At 43.4% G+C, this 19148-nt stretch overlaps 1 protein-coding gene across 1 annotated transcript in view; it reads left to right on the top strand.

Annotated features, from left to right (window-relative positions):
• Positions 1–19148, top strand: part of LOC119426836 (NACHT, LRR and PYD domains-containing protein 12-like) — a 59032-nt gene that overhangs the window by 15135 nt on the left and 24749 nt on the right. The window contains exons 5-6 of the mRNA XM_037694419.1: positions 386–615; positions 3260–5069. Coding sequence (XP_037550347.1) covers positions 386–615; positions 3260–5069 — 2040 coding nt within the window. The remainder of the gene's footprint in view (positions 1–385; positions 616–3259; positions 5070–19148) is intronic.

Raw genomic sequence — 19148 nt, 5'->3', positions numbered from 1 at the left:
ATATATATATATATATATATAGGTTTGCTCCCATATACATATAGGTATATGTATATACCGGTACACAAAAAACAACACAAAGGAATAGGTAGTGGAAAAGCTGAACTACTTATTTGTACAGTAATTTGTAAAAAGTGTCAACATTCATAACTTAATTTAGAAATACGACATGCATTCTCCACAGATAGAAAGACAATGACTACATAAAAGTCAGAGAAGTTGTATATTTTTCTGCCTTTGCTTAGCTTTGTTGTTAATATTGGACAAGCTTTAATAACAACATTCTCATCATCCTGTAGTCAGAGATGTTAGAATAAATTGCATAAACACTCTGTGTTCCAGTTTTTGTTTTATCAGTGATGATGATGAATAAATGTCTCCACAGAGGGAAGAAAAGGAAGGCTGTTCGTGAAGAGGAGCAGCTGTCCTGCTGTCTTTCATGCCAGGATGTCCTGAAGGGTCCAGTTTCTACGAGCTGTGGACACTTGTTCTGCAGATGGTGCATTGCCTCATACTGGGATCGGTCTGCACCATCAGGACTCTCATTCTGTCCCAAGTGTGTAAAAAGATCCAGAACTGAATCTGAACCCCAGACAGCCAGTCAGAGCAGCTCCATACAAGGTAAGACATTTTTGGTATCCTGCTGCTTTAATACAGACACAGTTTTAAAACATACAATACAGTGTGTAGGTTCTAAATCTTTATCCACCTTATTCCTGGGGGCTCTACTGTATAAATGATTATGGGTACAACTTCCTGTCACACCCAAGAAGTAACAGTAAGTATTGGTTAACCATTGTAGAGGAGCACGGACCATTATTAATTTTGCTTTGTTTACATTTATTAACAACCATAAATCTGACAAAAATAGCCTTGCTGAGTTCAGGTACCTTTTGTGCTGTTTGCAGCTGCAGGAATAAGGAGACCAAACTAAATCAGTAGCTACAGCAACAGAGTTTTGAACATGGGCATAAAAAAAGCGTTCCTGTGAAAACAGTATACAGCAGTCCCTCGTTTATCACGAGGTATCCATATCCTGAAGACCCACGATAAGTGAAAAACCGCTAAGTAGGAATAGTAGTACAACTAGTGAGTAGTAGTTTATTTTAGTATTTTTATATATACAGTATATATATATATTAAGTAGGGATGCACCGATCCACTTTTTTTTTTCAACTTCCAAACAAACTTTATTATTTTTTTGTTTTTTTACTTCTGATCCGATCCCGATACCTAAATCTAAATATCGGCCGATACCGATCCAGTTCCGATATCATGATCATCATTGATTTTATATGAGGCTGTAATAATCTGCTCTCAAGTACAATTTGTACAAATATATGCATGCATGTCCAAAAAGGCAACTTGAGGTAAGTTTTATTAATGTTGGATAAGTTTTAAAGTTAGAATTAAATTCTGCTAACACAAAACATGTTTTTTTTTTAATTCCTAGTTTTAAAGTGGATATTAAAGTGATTAATTTAAGTGATTGTTTAAAGTTATTTTATATTTTTTTAAATAAGGGGCAGATATAATAATAATTTTTTCTTCTTTCTGCACTCTTTTCATTCAATGTTTTCTTTTTGATGATTTTTTTTTTTTTAAATGAATGAATAAATTAATTAAAAAAATAAAATGTTAAATGGCTTCAAACACCTGGCATAAACCAACAGACATGTTCCTGTTTTTAGTATTTTACATCACTTTATAATGTAGCTGTTTTTGTTTTTAATATAATTTTCAAATCATATGTTTTTTATGATTGTTTACTGTTGTACTGATAAATATCTCCTGGAGGGTAAACTATATCTTGGCTGCAAGTATCAAGCTGTGAAATTTTTCGTTTTCTACAACTGATAGTGGTTGGTCATTAATTATGATGAAGTTTGGTAACTTGTCTGTAAACATTTGAGCTCCGTGGTTTCAGCGGTCTTCTTCTTGTTCAATACGAAGCAAGCAGCCTGATTTGGGGCAGCTGCGCTGAGTCTGTCCCTCCTCAGAGACGGGCAGACTGAGCAGGGCAGATTGGACGCGGCTGGCCGGGGTCGAGTTACCTGTTGTGGGCTGAGCAAAGAGCAGCGCCCCGCTGAAACCACGGAGCTCGAATGTCCAACATAAAACTAACTTTACCGCGGTTAAAAGTGGCGCTATGGCACTGCAGACATTGTATGATGCTGTCTTGTTTTGTGGTATTTCTAGTGTAAAATACTTCCACACAGCGGACATGTTTCGATGAAAAGTTTGTTAGCTGTTAGCCACAGTGCTGCTCACTCAGTCCTCACATTGTAGCTGGCTGCAAACTATGAAATGGATTTCCTGAATGTGAAGCGGGTCTTATTACTCTGGGTTCATGAGACACACCGCCATTCAGGAAATCCATTCCATAGTTTGAAGCCAACATGCATCATGGATCGGAAGTATCGGCAGGTGGATCGGAAAAATCCGATACGTAAATTTTGCTGGTATCGGAGGCCGATACCGATACTGGATCGGATCGACCCCATCCCTAATATTAAGGCAGCATTTTAAACCCTTCCCACACTCTTGCAATACTAAACAATATTTCTAAACAACAATATTTCTAAACTCTAAATGCTCTAAAAGCGCACAGCATGTCATGAACTCAGCTCTCTGCCACTGCTTCACTCTGCGCTCTCAGCCACGCCCAATTCTCTGATCGGCAGAGGAGGAAGGAGTGGCAGAAGGAAGATTCTTCTGCAGCCCACACTGCAATAATAATAAGTGCAGCCCACACGGCAATAATAATAATTTAAACATGAATCAAGACATCAAGGAATTTGTTGCTACCTGATCCATCTGTGCCCACAGCAAGAGTGTTTTTAACTTTTTTTGGACAACAAAAGTGGAAACCAACCTCCTGCTGGCCTACTACAACCTTTACCTATGCCTAGTCACCTATAGTCCCACATCACAGAATGTCTGATTTATAGAGTTTAGCTTAACTCCAAATTTAATATCACTATCACAAATTTACTTTATGATTTACTGATGACTTTACAGTGATGCTTAATAAAAGGAGAGCATAGTTCAAGTTTTATCAACGAAATGGAGTTCAGGAGGCAGAAATGGGAAAAAAGGATTCAAGGTTCTTTATTTGTCATGCACACCACATGTGGTACATGTGGTGGAATGAAATTGTGTACACAGGGACTAATAAGAACAAGAACAAACAATGATGATCTGAATCAGTTTGTGTCTTCAAACAGGATGACTGTTTCCTTTCTGTTTGTTCTGTTTTTTCCATCAGATGTTGCTTTGCAGGAAGTTTTAGATGAACATAAGGTCAGTCTGAGGAGAAGATGTGAATGTGTGACTGAAGAACTTGATGAAACAGGAAGTAGAACCCTACTGAACAGGATCTACACTGAGCTCTACATCACAGACGGGCAGAATGAGGAGGTTAATACCCAACATGAGGTGAGGCAGCTAGAGACAGCTTCTAAGATAAAGAAAGTTCATGACACTCCAATCAGGTGCCAAGATATCTTTAAAGCCTTACCTGAGCAACATGGATTCATCCGAGTGGTTCTGACCAATGGTGTCGCTGGTGTTGGAAAAACCTTCTCGGTGCTGAAGTTCACTCTGGACTGGGCTGAAGGCTTGGAGAACCAAGATGTGGGCATGGTGGTTGTGCTTTCGTTTAGGGAGCTGAACTTAATCAGAGATGAGCAGCACAGTCTTCTCACGCTGCTCCATGTTTTCCATCCAACATTACAGAAGCTCCCAGCAGAGAAGCTGTCTGTCTGTAAACTTCTATTCATCTTTGATGGCCTGGATGAAAGCAAACTCTACCTGGATTTCTCCAACAGTCAGCTAATTTCTGATGTGACACAGAAGTCCTCGCTCAATGTGCTGCTGACAAACCTCATCAAGGGGAACCTGCTGCCCTTGGCTCTGGTCTGGATCACTTCCAGACCTGCAGCAGCCAATCAGATTCCTTCTTCATGTGTGGACAGGCTAACAGAAGTACGAGGCTTCACCGATGCCCAGAAGGAGGAGTACTTCAGGAGGAGGTTCAGTGATGAAGAGCTGTCTAGCAGAATCATCTCCCACATCAAGACCTCCAGGAGCCTCCACATCATGTGTGGAATCCCAGTCTACTGCTGGATCACTGCTACAGTTCTGGACCACATGTTGACTACAGAGCAGAGAGGAGAGCTGCCCAAGACCATGACTGACATGTACTCACATTTCCTGCTGGTTCAGACAAACAGGAAGAAGAAGAAGTACCATGAAGGACCTGAGACCAGTCCACAGGAGCTGACAGAGGCTGACAGGGACGTCCTTCTGAAGCTGGGGAGGCTGGCGTTTGAACATCTGGAGGAAGGAAACATCATGTTCTACCAAGAAGACCTGGATCAGTGTGGTCTGGATGTCACAGAGGCCACGGTGTACTCAGGAGTTTGTACAGAGATCTTCAGAAGAGAGTGTGTGATCTTCCAGCAACCAGTCTATTGCTTTGTTCATCTGAGCATTCAGGAGTTTCTGGCTGCCATCTACATGTTCCATTGTTTCACCAACAGGAACATGGAGGTGATGAAGAGGTTTCTGGGAAATGTTATTTTCAAAGCTGGTCAACACTGGTCTCTTAATGTTTTCTTGTACAGAGTTTTGGAAAAGTCCCTGAGAAGTAAAACAGGCCACCTAGACCTGTTTGTTCGCTTTCTTCATGGCCTCTCTGTGGAGTCTAACCAAAAACTTTTAGGAAGCGTTCTGGGTCAGACAGAGAACCATACAGAAACCATCAAAAGAGTCATCAAGAACCTGAAGAAGGTGAACAGTTTCGGTACTTCTCCAGACAGATGCATCAACATCTTCCATTGTCTGATGGAGATGAATGACCTCTCAGTTCATCAGGAGATCCAAGAGTTTCTGAAGACAAAGAACACACCAGGAAAAGTCCTCTCTGAGATCCAGTGCTCAGCTCTGGCCTACATGCTACAGATGTCAGAGGAGGTTCTGGATAAGCTGGACCTGAAGAAGTACAGTACATCAAAGGAGGGACAATGGAGGCTGATTCCAGCTGTGAGGAACTGTAGAAAGTTTCGGTGAGTCAAGATGTGTTCATTAACATCATCTGTCAGTGTAAATTTGTGGTTTAATTATATTTATTATCTCCTGCATGAATCGCCACCATATAGCATATAGTGGAGTTTGTGCACCTGAATGATCCTAGGAGTGTCAAGAGTCAGGGGTTTGGATTCAGAATATAGCCAAACAACAAGAGTGTAAAACAACTTAAATAAATTTAAAGATGTGCAGCTGCTGGTAAAAGTCAGGGTCCAGTTGTGGTAACAGGTCTGCACAGGCAGGTGGGGTGAGAGCCACTTGTCAGAGTCTGGAGAGATGACATCACTGTAACTAGATACAGGACAGCTGGAGGAGCACTGTGATTAACGTGGTCCATGGGGCAATCTAATAGTGAAGTCCGATCAACTAAGTGGGTGTCATGCACAGGTAGTCAGAGGTCCAGAATACAAGTCCAATGGGCAATCCAATAGTGAAGTCCGCTCAACTAAGTGGGGGTCATGCACAGGTAGTCAGAGGTCCAGAATACAAGTCCAATGGGGCAATCCATAAATCCAAAATCCATAAGGCCAAAAACTTAGTTATACCAGGGTCAGATGAGCATAGCAGAATCAGACAAGGGGCAGGCACAGCAGTAAATCTAAAAGACAAGGTGTGAGGTCGAATCCAAAGAACAAGGCTTGAGAGTCAGGCGTGAATGTGAACAGGAACAAGAAGGCTGGATATCATAAACCTTGAAAGGTACGATAATCTGGTGGTGAGGAGTGGTAAGAGAAGTCCTAAAATATGGGCATGAACAGGTGTGGTGAATAAACTCTTATGATCATCAGGTGAAGAGTGGGTGTGGCAGAATGACATAGGCCTGTGAGCATGGTAGCTCAAGTTCTCTTGCTTTCTGGATTTATCTGTCTTTTGCACAGTTTTTCATTCTAGTTCACAAACACAGTACAGTTGTTTTTCTACTGTTGGATAGTGCTTAAAGCACCTTTTATCTTTCAACACTTCTCGGTTTTTATTGGTGTATTGGGAACTGCTAGCTCTTGCTAGCATTAGCTTAGCATGGCTGCTGCTTCTCTCCTGGCTTCCTCTGTTTTCACTTGCTCTGCGTGTCAGATGTTTAGCTACTCCTCTGCCTCCTTTAGTGGTAATGAGGTATGTAACAAATGTAGTCTTATGGTAGCTTTGGAGGAGAGGCTGTCTGAACTGGAAGCTCGGCTCCGCACTGTAGAAAAACCAGTAGCTAGCCAGGTCCCCTTAGACAGCGCGGAACCACAGAGTTTAGCTTCCGTTATCAGTCTTCCAGCAGACCCGAGCAGCCGGGACCCCAGGCCGGCTAGGTGATGTCCGGAGAAAACATAGTGCTAAGGATAAGCCCCCAGTTCACCACGGACCCGTTCACATTTCTAATCGATTTTCCTCGCTCAGTGACACCCGCTGAGAAGCAGACCCTGGTTATTAGCAGCTCTATAGTCCAAAACATGGCTTTAGGAACTCCAGCGGCCATAGTGAAATGCATTCTGCGGGCAAAATAGAATCTTATCTGAAACTGCTGACTAAGGCTAAGGCTAAATACAGTAAGATTGTTATTCACATCGGCGGTAATGACATCCGGTTACGCCAATCGGAGGTCACTAAAATTAATGTTGCTTCGATGTGTGACTTTGCTAAAACCATGTCAAACTCAGTAGTTTTCTCTGACCCCATCCCCAACCTGACCAGCGATGACATGTTTGGCCGTAATGTCGTTGTTTAACCGCTGGGTGTCCAGGTGGTGTTCTGGCAACGATATGGGCAACATAGATAACTGCAGTTCTTTTTTGGGAAAACCTGGTCTGATGAGGAAAGATGGCATCCATTCCACTTTGGACAGAGCCGCTATTCTTTCTAAAAATATGGCTGATTTTGTTTTATCACCCAAATTATTGACAACCCAGGGTCCAGTCCAGGAAGCAGAGTTGTAGTCTTCCACACCTCTCTGGTGCTTCTCCTCTGTTACCCACCCATACCCCCATTGAAATAGTGTCAACTCGCCCACGGCTCAAATTAAATAAACCAAAAATCAACTCTAAAAATATAAACCACAAAAATCTTATTAAAATAAACACAGTTACTTTACCAGAGCAAAAAATCATAAAATCATTAAATGTGGATTATTGAACATCAGATTCCTTTTCTCTTAATTGCTGTTAGTTAATGAACTGATAACTGATCATCATTCTGTTCTATTTCGTATAGGCTTCACCCTTTAAGACTGCAGCTAGTGGGTTTATCCCTAGGCGCGCAGCGCAGCACTGAAAACTTTAGTCCACACCCACCTGCTATGTGGACCTTACCCCCGGTCCGTATAAATTACGGTGAGACTGGGTAATCAACTCCCATTTTTTCTTCAGCCAGCTAGCTAGCACTGTCAGAATAACGAAGAAAGAAAAGTTGTCCAGCTCTGACTGGCACAACTTTTGCTAAGGATGCCTGGGTCTCCGCCACTCCAACCCCCTGCCGTCCCGGTGAGCTCTTCCTCCCTGAGGAGAAGCAGACAAGCAGCCTTGTTCAAGGTAAGTGCAGAGGAGTGCTTTTCCGTGGCGGGCTGCTACCCGCTGGACAATGCCATATCTGTTTCTAATGTTTTTTTTGCCCGTGGTAATCGAATGATTTCCTTGAATAAGGCAATGTTAGTAGCAGCCCCACTGAATGTTTTTCCGTGGAGGGCCGCTACTCGCTGGACGACGCCACTGCCTTTTCTAATGTGTTTTTTCCTCATGGTAATCAAACGATTTCCTTAAAAAGGTGATGCTAGCAACAGCCCCGCTGAATGTTTTTCTGTGGAGGGCCGCTACTTGTTGGACGATGCCACCACCTTTTCTAACATGTTTTATTCTCAAGGTGAATCGGATGATTCCCTCAAAAAAGGCATTGTTGGCAGCAGCTCTGCTAAGTGTTTTTTTCTGTGGTGGGACGCTATGCGCGGGACGATGCCATCGCCTTCTTTGACGCAGAGTCACGCAGTGAATCGAATGATTCCTCCGAGAAAGGCAATGCGGAACCGCCCCTTCCCTCCTGGAGAGCATAGTGACGGAAGACGAGTGGCCGAGCAGATGCTCAGCCACCTAGGATCTTCCCACGTCGATGACCACACCGCTCCCAGCCGTCGGAGCTGCCTGGCATAATCCAGGAGGATGTTAACACAAGGGACTTTCTGTCCCTCACCTCCCTCCGCACTGATCGGATGATCTGGTGGCAAGATTGGCTCCGCCCTGGCTCATCGCCCTGATCCCATCTGGCCTTGCTCTCCAGCTGTGATGTCACACTGGAACGAGGCTGCAGCTGGGCCCGGCAAGCTGAAGACATCCATCTTCACCTTCACCTCCATCTCCAGAGTAGAGGGTTTTACTGATCTGTGTTTTTTCCCTCGGTCCCCCCCCCCCCGGAGCCAAGCTTGGCGGTGACACTTGGGGCTAAACCTTCCAGGATGGACCAGCAACCTGTCCCTCCAGGGAAGCATGACCAGATGGTGACATGGTCTCAACTGTGCTCACCAGTGCACATTCCAGATGACCGCAGCAAACAACAACATCACCCTGCTGGCCTACAGCGTCTCTAAGAGGCTGGAGGAAGCAGACCTGCTGGAGGAGACAAAGAGCTCTCTTTCTCTAAAGCTGCTGATGTCATCTTAAACATGTGCCACCTCTGCGGTCTTTCTGTCCTGCATCGCCGCCTGGATGACCATGATCTAGAGGAACACTTGGCTCCGCCTCTCGCCATTCTTGTCTGAGAGGCTGCAGAAAGACCTGCTGGAGGGCCTCATCACCTCAGAGGTGCTGTTGGGGGCCAACTTCAGGACCATCCCTGAGAAATCGCAAAGGTCTGAGGAGGTCTCAGAGACCTCACCATCTGGTGACGTCACAGTCCTCCTCTCGCCCCTCCGGCCACTAGAGGGACCGCCTTGGCCAGCAACAGCAGCAGAGGCACTCTACAGCTGCGACAGCGATTTCACGCCCCGCACCTCCGCCGGCCCCTTCCACCAGGTAACAGATCCTTGAGGGGAAGGTATGTGCTTTTTTGATGATGTATGTTTTTTATATAAAACAGAAGCACCTCTGGAAGTAAAGTTTTTTCATCTGAGACTGTCTGATCAGCTGAGCTCACAGCTGCCTCTCTTCACACACTCCCCACACAGAATGATCCAGTAACCTCTAAACAGCATTTTAAATGGCACCACAGTTCAGTAAATATCACAAAACACTCGTCTGCCACGTCAGCTAAAATTATGTTTTTTCAGCAGACCGAGTCCAGTAAAATCCCTCGTTTTCAGCCAGAGCCCGTTTTAATTTCTGCTGTTTTATGCCCACTCACAGCGCAGCGAGAGTAAACGTGTTTTCTCCACGACAGCTGCAGCCTCCACCGAAATGGCGTCTCACCCAGAAAGCGCTCACACTTCCTCTCAGTGTGCGCTGGCTCACCTCAGCTCTATGTGAGACCGCAGCTTGGGCTCAGCACAGAGGCACACATACAGCCCTTTTTCTGTCGGAGCCCTCCTCAGGTTTCCCCCGGAGAATCTCCGGAGTGAATGATGGCAGTAAGGATTTTTAGTCTGGTTGACGTTCATGAGAAACATGACACAACACAAATGCGTGCCCGCTCTCCGAGCGTTACTCAGAGTGACAGCGAGTGTGTTCCCTGGACAGATGGATGGACCGTCTGATCAGAAGGGGTTACACGCTGCAGTTCGCAGCTCAATCCTCACCGTTCAGAGGGATTATAGAGACAATTCTGTCTTCTCCAGAACAGAGCTCGTCTCTCCAGTCAGAAGTTCAGGAATTTCTGACGAAAAACGTGATTTCCAGATTTCCCAACAGAGAGGAAAATACGTTGTTTTTCCTCCCACTACTTCCTGGTTCTGAGAAAAAAACGGAGGGATGAGACCATTCTCAACCTGTTCATGTTCAGCAATTCGATCATGGGGAGACAATTCCACATGCTGACTAACAGCTGATGGAGAACTTCACCAGAACGACTGATTTTCACCTCCATAGATCTGAAGAATGCATATTTTCACATTTCCATCATTCTGAAACACCCCACGCACGTTCTTGAAATGCGTGGAGACGGCTCTGCAGTCATTACACATGGCAGGAATGAGAATTCTTTTTATCTGGACAATCTGCTCTTATTAGCTCGGTCCAGTTAGAAAGCTGTCACACAGACCAAAACTCTAGTGTTCTACCTGCTAATCCTGGGGTTTCTATAAACTGGGAAAAGCTTCCGTTTGTCCATCCCAGATGATTGTTTATCTGGAAGTGGAGCTAAACTCAACTACAATGAGAGCCCGTTTATCACAGCCGAGAGCCGAAGCTCTATCAGCTCAGCTCCTCCATGTCAAACCCAGTTCCGCTGTGTCAAATCCTGCAGCATAATGACAGTTCTCCCTGTCATACGACTCTTGGGACGATGTCAGCGGCCCACATGTGGTTCCGCTGGGCCTACTTCACATGAGAGGCCTTCAGAGATGGTTCGCCTGCCTGCACATAGATCCTGTGCGCCAGAAGAGGTGGATTATCTTTGTGTCCCACTCCGTGAGAACCGATCTGAATCACTGGGGAAACCCTCTCATTTTGTCAGAGGGAGTTCCCATCAGCAGACCTACCCACACGTCTCAGTTTTCACAGACGTGTTGCTGTCAAGCTGGGAGGAGTGTGTCTGTCCCAAGCAGTCGGAGCACAGTGGCTGGACCACATGTCGCTTTACATAATGTGCTAGAATGTTTCATGGTCTGAAACGTGACTCAGCATTTGCCCCCTGCTGCGGGATCAGCATGTTCTGATCCACACAGACAACAAAGTGACGACAGTTTACATAAACCGTCAGGGAGACATGCGCTCAGCCCAACCGTTATGCATCGCAAAACAGCTATTGTGTTGAGCACACACAAAAACCTGCTCTCCATCAGAGCAGTGTACATTCCCAGCGTCCTGAACAAGCGAGCGGATATCATGTCGAGGGGCGGTCCCCGCCACAGAGACTGGAGCCTCCATCCTGAGCTGATTTCTCGGACTTTGGAGCAGGTTTGGCCGAGCAGCAGTGGATCTGTCCGCCACATGAGAGAACGCCCAGTGTCAGTTATGGTTCTCAATGAGCCCACGAGATGACCCACCGTTACGAGTGGACGCCTTGGCTCACAGCCCGTGGCCAAAAATGCTCCTTTATTCATTCCCTCCAGTCCTGCCGATATCACGGACCCTGGACCGGGTCCGGGAGGAAGAAACGTCAGTCATCCTCGTAGCTTCCCAAAGCATATGTGCTCCATGGTTCCCGAATCTGCAGCGACTGATATCGGGTCGGCCATGGGAACTGCTGTGGGGGGGGGGGCTCTCCTCCAGGCAGGAAGAGCGATCAGGAGTTACCCAGCAATAGGTCAGCATTTTTGGGTCTGTCCGCTGAACAGATTCTTTTAGAAAAGATGGGGCTCCCACAGGATGTGTTGCGCACGAGCTGCTTCCACCACAATGCTGTACACATCAAATGGACAGTTTTTTAGCACTGGTGCGCAGAGAAAGGCGTAGGGGCTATCTCATGTCCACTAGGTAGCATGCTGTCCTTTCAGTAGCAGCTGACGGTCAGAGATCTAGCGTTCAGTACAATTAAAACTTATGCTGCAGCTATTTCTTCCTGTCACGAGGGCTTCGGTGACAGAACAGTTCTTAATCACCCGTTGATGAAGCGTTTTCTGAAAGGTGTACAGAGACACAGAACAGTGTCACGTCCACTAGCTTCACAGTGAGACCTAATGATGGTCCTGCACACTCTGATCAAATCTCATTCTGAGCTTTTAGATCAGGTTTCACTTAAATTCTGTCATTAAAACAGCCCTGCTGTTAGTTCTGACGTCGGCAAAGAGAGTGAGTGTTTGTTTGCTCTCTCTGTTACTCCCTCATGTCTCAGAATTCAAGCTGACCCCAGTTCAGCTGTACTACGTTTTAACCCTGCACTGAAAAACATCACAAGCTCATTCAGATTGAGAGTGATAACCTTAGATGGGTTTTATCCTCTTCCTCATAATTCTGAGGAGGAAGCAACATCTCACCTCCTTCTGTCCCATGCGCGCATTTTTTATGTTACGTGGCGCACACGGCCGCACTGCGCCGTTTTCAGCGTATGTTCGTGCATTACTGGGACAGCTCTTCAGGACATCCTCTATCCACCCAGCGCCTCTCACACTGGTTGTGGGGGCTATTTCTGAAGCTTACAGTTCATCTGGACTGGATCCTCCAGAGAATCTCAGCACATTCCACCAGAGGGTTTTCATCCTCCATGGGTCTGCATGGAGGGATGACAGTGGAGGATATTTGTATGGCAGCTGCCTGGTCATCGCTGTGTTCATTTATTTGTTTTCATCAACGTGATGTTTCTACTTTCGCCATGACCCATTCTGTTTTCAAGGTTCTGACATAATGATTATTTGTTTCATGGAGCCTCACTTTTGAGCTCACATCTGCCTGCATGCAGTCGCAGTGTGATATATTTATTAACAGTCACAAGTTCATGACTGCTGATTTTATTATTATTAACCGGTTCATCCTGAGGAGCTTTTGGTCTGCTCTATTTATCGTTACACTGTTATAATTCATATCCTCTGTTGTTCATATTCACAGCAGCAGGTCTGCTAGCTCAGCTTTTTTTTCCTCACCAGAGATCTTCTCAGGTGCGCTCCTGCACATGGAGCATGCAATTACGCAGCGCGTAATTACGCACACAGAAGGCTGAGTGATGAATGTTTTTCTGTGCAAGCAGGTGCTTCATGTTGTATCTGAATGGACCCAGTGAGACATAGACTACATCCTGCTTCGCCTTTAACCCACTAGCAATAGTCTTAAAGGGCGAAGCCTATATGAAATAGAAAGATGGTTACGTACTGTAACCCCAGATTCTATGAGTATAGGTGTAGCCCTTTAAGCTCTGGGCCTCACTGGTTCTTAATGGCTGAAGAAAAAGCTATTTGAGAGCCTATTTTCCGGTCTCACCGTAAATTATACGGACCGAGGTAAGGCCCACACAGCAGGTGGGCATGGACTAAAGTTTTCAGTGTTGCGCTGCGCAGCGCACCCACTTGCGACAGTCTTAAAGGGCTACGCCTATACTCATAGAATCTGGGGTTACAGTACGTAAGCAACAATTTAGGCCCTATTTACACGGAAACGATGGGGGGAAATGTAGTTTTTTTCCTATGTTAATTAGAGGAAAAGATCTGCGTTGACACGGTCGTATCTTGGGTTTACATGCATCCGCAAGATTCCCCCCCGCCCTCCCGAATCTGCTGTAGTTACCATGCCGGGTCATTAGATGGCGCTGTGAATTTTGTACCTTCACCTAATGCGCATGCGTGCTGCCTCGACACGCTGTGTCCTGTGAGCTAAAAAGCTCAGCTAACAACATCTTAACAACAAGTTAAAGGTGGATTCTGGCTGGATTTTGGATAAAAGAGTCGACAGATTTGACGCCAAGCAGGACCGCTTTGTCTAACTGCTCCACACTGGTCGCTCAGTGGACCAGAACCGAGTCGACATTGTTGGACTTTACTCCATGATAATCAGTAGCTGGTTTACAGCAGGTAAATCAAATGTTCTTAATAACGTTAGCTTGTGTTTACTTCGGTTACAAAACAACCAACTGAGTTTTTATTTTTATTTTTTCCTGAAAGAAGAAGGAGCTGTCTCCCACTAGGCGGACCGGTTCTGATCGAGGCTCGGCAGCAGGAGGTCAAAGAGAGAGATGATGGATGAACTACTTATTTAAAATTCCCCTCAGTTCTTTTATTCAATCCATTCAATGTTCAGTTTAATTATCAGTTTGTGGTGTTGAATAAATAAATAAAATAAAAATTAAACCTGATGTCTTCATTTTCAACGTTAATAGCATGCAATATGTGTAGCATCATTTTAATCACGTAATTTGAATTACATAATGTCCAGATAGCTTCATTTAGCTCAGAGAGCTTCATTATATATCTCAAACTTAAGATAAATACTGTTTATTATTATTAAACTTATTATTTAGAACATTTAGTATGTTAAAGTGCAGCACGACGTGTGCGCGTGCCACGTTCTATAAACAGCGACATTAGAACTGGATCAGATTGTGTCTTCCAACACAGATGTTGGTCACAGCACCTGGAATCTGAACTAGATGAACTACGAGATTAAAAATATATTCCATCAATCATAGTTCAGAAAGCAGTGTATCCGCCGCCATGTTGATAGAAATATGGCGTCTGTCCGCGCATGCGTGTGTGCATGTGGTTTAACACAAAGCCTCAGCGGGAGATGTTTACATTATGAGCGGGCGGTCAGCGAAAAACCTCCACTCTGGAAGGTTGGTTCAGAAACCTCCGGATTCAAAGAGGGGGGCCACTGGTGTCGTGTAAATGATCAGCAGAACCGCAGAGAGAAAGCTGCGGATGCACTCAAAATATGCGCCGTGTAAACGGCCCCTTATTCTGTCTGACAGAAACTTGGCTACAACAGGAGGATTTTGTTAGTATAAATGAATCCACTCCTGTTAATTATTTAAATTTTCATGTTCCTAGAACAACTGGCCAAGGTGGAGGAGTAGCTTCTATTTTTCAGTCAGGATTATTGATTAATGCCAAACCAGTTATTAGTTATGATGCTTTTGAATCGCTGTCCCTCAGTCTTACTCATCCAAAATGGAAATAGGAAAAGCCACTTTTACTAGTTGTTATATATCGTCCACCAGGTGCTTACACTCAGTTTTTGTCTGAATTCTCAGAATTCTTAACTGACTTACTACTAAATACTGATAAAGTCATAATATTGGGTGATTTCAATATTCACATAGATGTTGAAAGTGATAGCTTAAGCATAGCCTTTAATAATTAAATAGTCATTTGGTTTACCCAAAACGTCGGCTCATCTACTCATTCTCATCACACCCTTTACTTAGTTCTGACCTATGGCATAGAGATTAAGGGCTTAGCAATAGTTCCTCAAAATCCTATTCTGTCTAACCATTTTTAATTACCTTTGAGTTTTCATTAAATGACTACACAGTCATAGTAAATTTCATATTAGCAGTTGCTTATCAGAAAACGCTGCAACCGAATTTAAACAATGTCTTCCATCAATGTTTTCCTCTGACATGCAGAGTAATGCATCAGAGAACACTGACTTAGATCATAAATGGTAAATCGACTGTACTTATATAGCGCCTTTCTATCTTATAGAGATACTCAAAGCGCTTTACACTTCAATCTTTGTCCTCATTTACCCATTCATTCAGCACTCTACTAGATCTCTACAAAGCTAATCGTAGCTAATCATTCTAAAGAGACTAATCAGAGCTTTATCACATTCATACACTGATGAGACACACATCAGAGGCAATGAGGGGTTCAGTGTCTTGCCCAGGGACACTACGGCACGTGACTGCTGGAGGATTTGAACCCCCAACTCTTGCATTGGAGGACGACTGCTCTAACCATTCAGCCACAGCCGCTCCAATCACCTAGTTGATCATTTTACAACTTCACTGCAAACTTCACTTGATAAAATTGCTCCACTGAAAAAGAAAGTAATCATTCAGAGGAATCTGGCTCCTTGGTTCAATTCTGAGTTACATACTTTAAAGCAGGCATCTAGAAACAAGGAGAGAAAATGACGCTCTACTAATGTTGAAGGATTTTATTTAACTTGGAAAGATAGTCTGCTAAAATATAAGAAAGGTCTCCGTAAAGCTAGAATATATAATTTATATGTAATTATATTACTTATCTATCATAGATGAGAATAAAAATAACCTTAGGTTTCTGTTTAGTTCTATTGCTAGACTAATTACAAGTCGCATTTCTATTGAACCATGTATCCCTGCAACTATAAGTAGTGATGACTTCATGAGATTCTTTATAAGTAAAATTATTTAATTTAGATAGAAAATTCAAACCATCCCCCCGTGACCCAAAATGGAAGAAGTGGGTAAAAGATAATGGATGGATGGATGGATGGATTCATACCATCCTTCCTTCTACTATCCCTAGTACCATCAAATGAGACAACTTTAAAAATGTAACTAGAGCTTGATTTGTGTTTGAACAGTTTTTGTTCTGTTGAGCTCTCTGAATTGTCAAAAATAATAACCTCATCCAAACCATCCACATGTCTGCTAGATCCCATCCCAACCAGCCTGTTTAAAGAGGTATTTCTCCTAATTAATGTCCACATTTTGGATCTGCTTAATTTGTCTTTAATGGATGGTTACGTACCACAGCGCTTTAAGGTTGCTGTAATTAAACCTTTACTTAAGAAGTTTGACCTTCATTCAGAAATTCTGGCCAATTATAGACCTATATCTAACCTAACTTTCATCTCAAAATTTCTAGAGAAAATAGTTGCAGGGTCAGTTGCGTGAACATCTACAAAGAAATAATTTGTTTGAATAGTTTCAGTCAGGGTTTAGAGCTCATCATAGCACAGAAACAGCACTAGTAAAAGTCACTAATGATATTCTCTTGGCCTCAGACAATGGACTTGTGTCTATACTGGTCTTGTTAGACCTCAGTGCTGCATTTGATACGGTTGATCACAATATTTTACTACAGAGGCTTGAATATGATATTGGGATTACAGAAACAGCTCTAAAATGGTTTAAATCATATCTATCTGATAGATTACAGTGTGTAAATGTAAATAATAAATCTTCTTCATACACCAAAGTTCATCATGGAGTTCCTCAGGGCTCAGTGCTTGGGCCAATACTCTTTACTTTATATATGCTTCCATTAGGTAAAGTTATTAAACCGCATGGGATACATTTTCATTGTTATGCTGATGAAACACAATTTTATTTGTCCATTAAACCCGATGAATCCAGTCAGTTACTTAGACTACAAGCATGTCTTAAAGACATAAAAACCTGGATGGACCCTTAATTTTCTCCTGTTGAACACAGACAAGACTGAGGGTGCATTCATACTAGCCCTGTTTAGTCCACTTTAATCGAACTCTAGCTCGTTTTCCTAGAAAGTCCGGTTCATTTAGGGAGGTGTGAACGCGCCATCGAACTCTGTCATGGAACAAAAAGGCGAACTCTGGCCCGGGCTAAAACCTAGGTCTCGGTCCGGTAGAAGCGAACTCCAGCGCGGTTCGAGTACAGTGTGAATGTAAACAGACCGGGCCCCGCTCCGCAGGATAAACAAACACGCATTTCTCTGACCTTATATGGAGCCGTCAGCTGCCTTATGTGGAAAAACAATATTCTCCATGGTCTTCTGTCTCATCTTCTGCTCATGCTAAGTCCATTTTTAAAAAATGACAAAATATAACTCCTAAAACTGCTAAAACTTGATGCCACTTCATTTTTGTTTTTATTTACAGAAGAAGAAGACGTGTCTTCAGAGTTTTTTGTGTCGTTTCTTTCAGTAGTTCTTGGTGCAGCGCCCCCACTGGAGAGCAGGGGAATAGGTTGGTTCAACAGGTTGACTCGACTGCACAGTGCAGTGTGAATGCAAACTCACCAGCTCAAATGTAAACAAAAGCTCATGAATATTGGTCCCGAACCGAGTCTACCGGACTATCTAGTGTGAAAACGACCTGAGGTTTTGGTTTTTGGACCTGAGCACCTTAGGAATTAATTTTTCAGTCTTTCTCCCTCCTTAGATGGCATTAATCTGTCCTCCAGCTCTAATGTTAAAAATCTTGGTGTTATTTTTGATCAGGACACGTCTTTTATCCCCCACATTAAAAACGTTACTAGAACTGCCTTCTTCCACCTGCATAATATCACTAAAATTTGAAACATCTTATCTAAAAATGATGCAGAAAAACTGGTCCATGCATTTGTCACATCTAGACTGGACTATTGAAATGGTTTATTATCTGGGTGTCCAAATATTTCTTTAAAACCTCTTCAGTTGATCCCAAATGCTGCTGCCAGAGTCTTAACTGGAGTTAGTAGCTCCATTGGCTCCCTGTCAAATCCAGAATAGAATTCAAAATCTTACTTCTAAACTACAAAGCTCTCAACAACCTAGCTCCAACTTATATTACAGATCATATTGTTCCATATTTTCCTAAGAGAGCACTTCGCTCTCAGGCTGAAGGTTTACTTGTGGTTCCTAGAATTTATAAAAACAGAATGGGAGGCAGATCTTTCAGTTATCAGGCTCCTCTCTTGTGGAACCAATTTCCAATCTCTGTCCATGAGGCTGACACATTATCCAGTTTTAAAACTTGGCTTAAGACTTTCCTTTTTGCTAAATCCTATTGTTAGGGTCAGCTTGGGTTTCCTGAACTGTCTCTTAGTTATGCTGCTATAGGCTTAGACTGCTGGAGGAAAAACTGACCACACTTTTCACTCTGCTACTGTCTTTACTTACTCTGCTCACCCTGTTTTGTATTTGTAATTTTTTTTAATCCTTAATATGTGTTTTTGTCTTTCAAGTACACCAGGACATTTATCTGGAACTACCATTCTGTGTTCGTTTGTCTCTCCTTCCTGTCCTCTCAAACCAGCCGGTCAAAGCAGATGGCCGCTTGTCCTGAGCCTGGTTCTGCTGGAGGTTTCTTCCTTTTAAAAGGGAGTTTTTCCTTTCCGCTGTTGCCACTGTGCTTGCTCAGGATGGGAGACTGCAATGAAGCCAAAATTCAACTTGTCTGCTGGATTCCTTAGATAGAGACTTTACTAAGTGACTTTTTTATGTATGTGAATGTTCCTGTAAAGTGCCCTGAGACAACTTTGTTGTGATTTGGAGCTATATACAGTAAATAAACTGAATTGAATTGAATTGAATCTTAGGTGACAGAGGACATGATCATCACATGAAGAGGCAGAAACTTGAGCAAATGGGGAGCATGCAGAGACCAGTGATCATGACAAGGAGCTATGCTGTCAGAAGCAATTGCTCCTGGTAGTAGTCTCTTTCACTAACATTGTTTACTCAATAAAGAATCACAAACTCAGGAAAAATTTCAACCAGATTTTACTTGCAAGGGCTGCATTCAGGACATGAGTACATACGTACATACATACATACATACATACACACACACATACATACATACATACATACATACATACATACATACATACATACA

Source organism: Nematolebias whitei, chromosome 20 (assembly GCF_014905685.2).
Source record: "Nematolebias whitei isolate Nwh7 chromosome 20, NemWhi1, whole genome shotgun sequence".
Lineage (NCBI taxonomy): Eukaryota > Metazoa > Chordata > Actinopteri > Cyprinodontiformes > Rivulidae > Nematolebias > Nematolebias whitei.
This window is presented reverse-complemented; position numbering and strand designations above follow the sequence as displayed.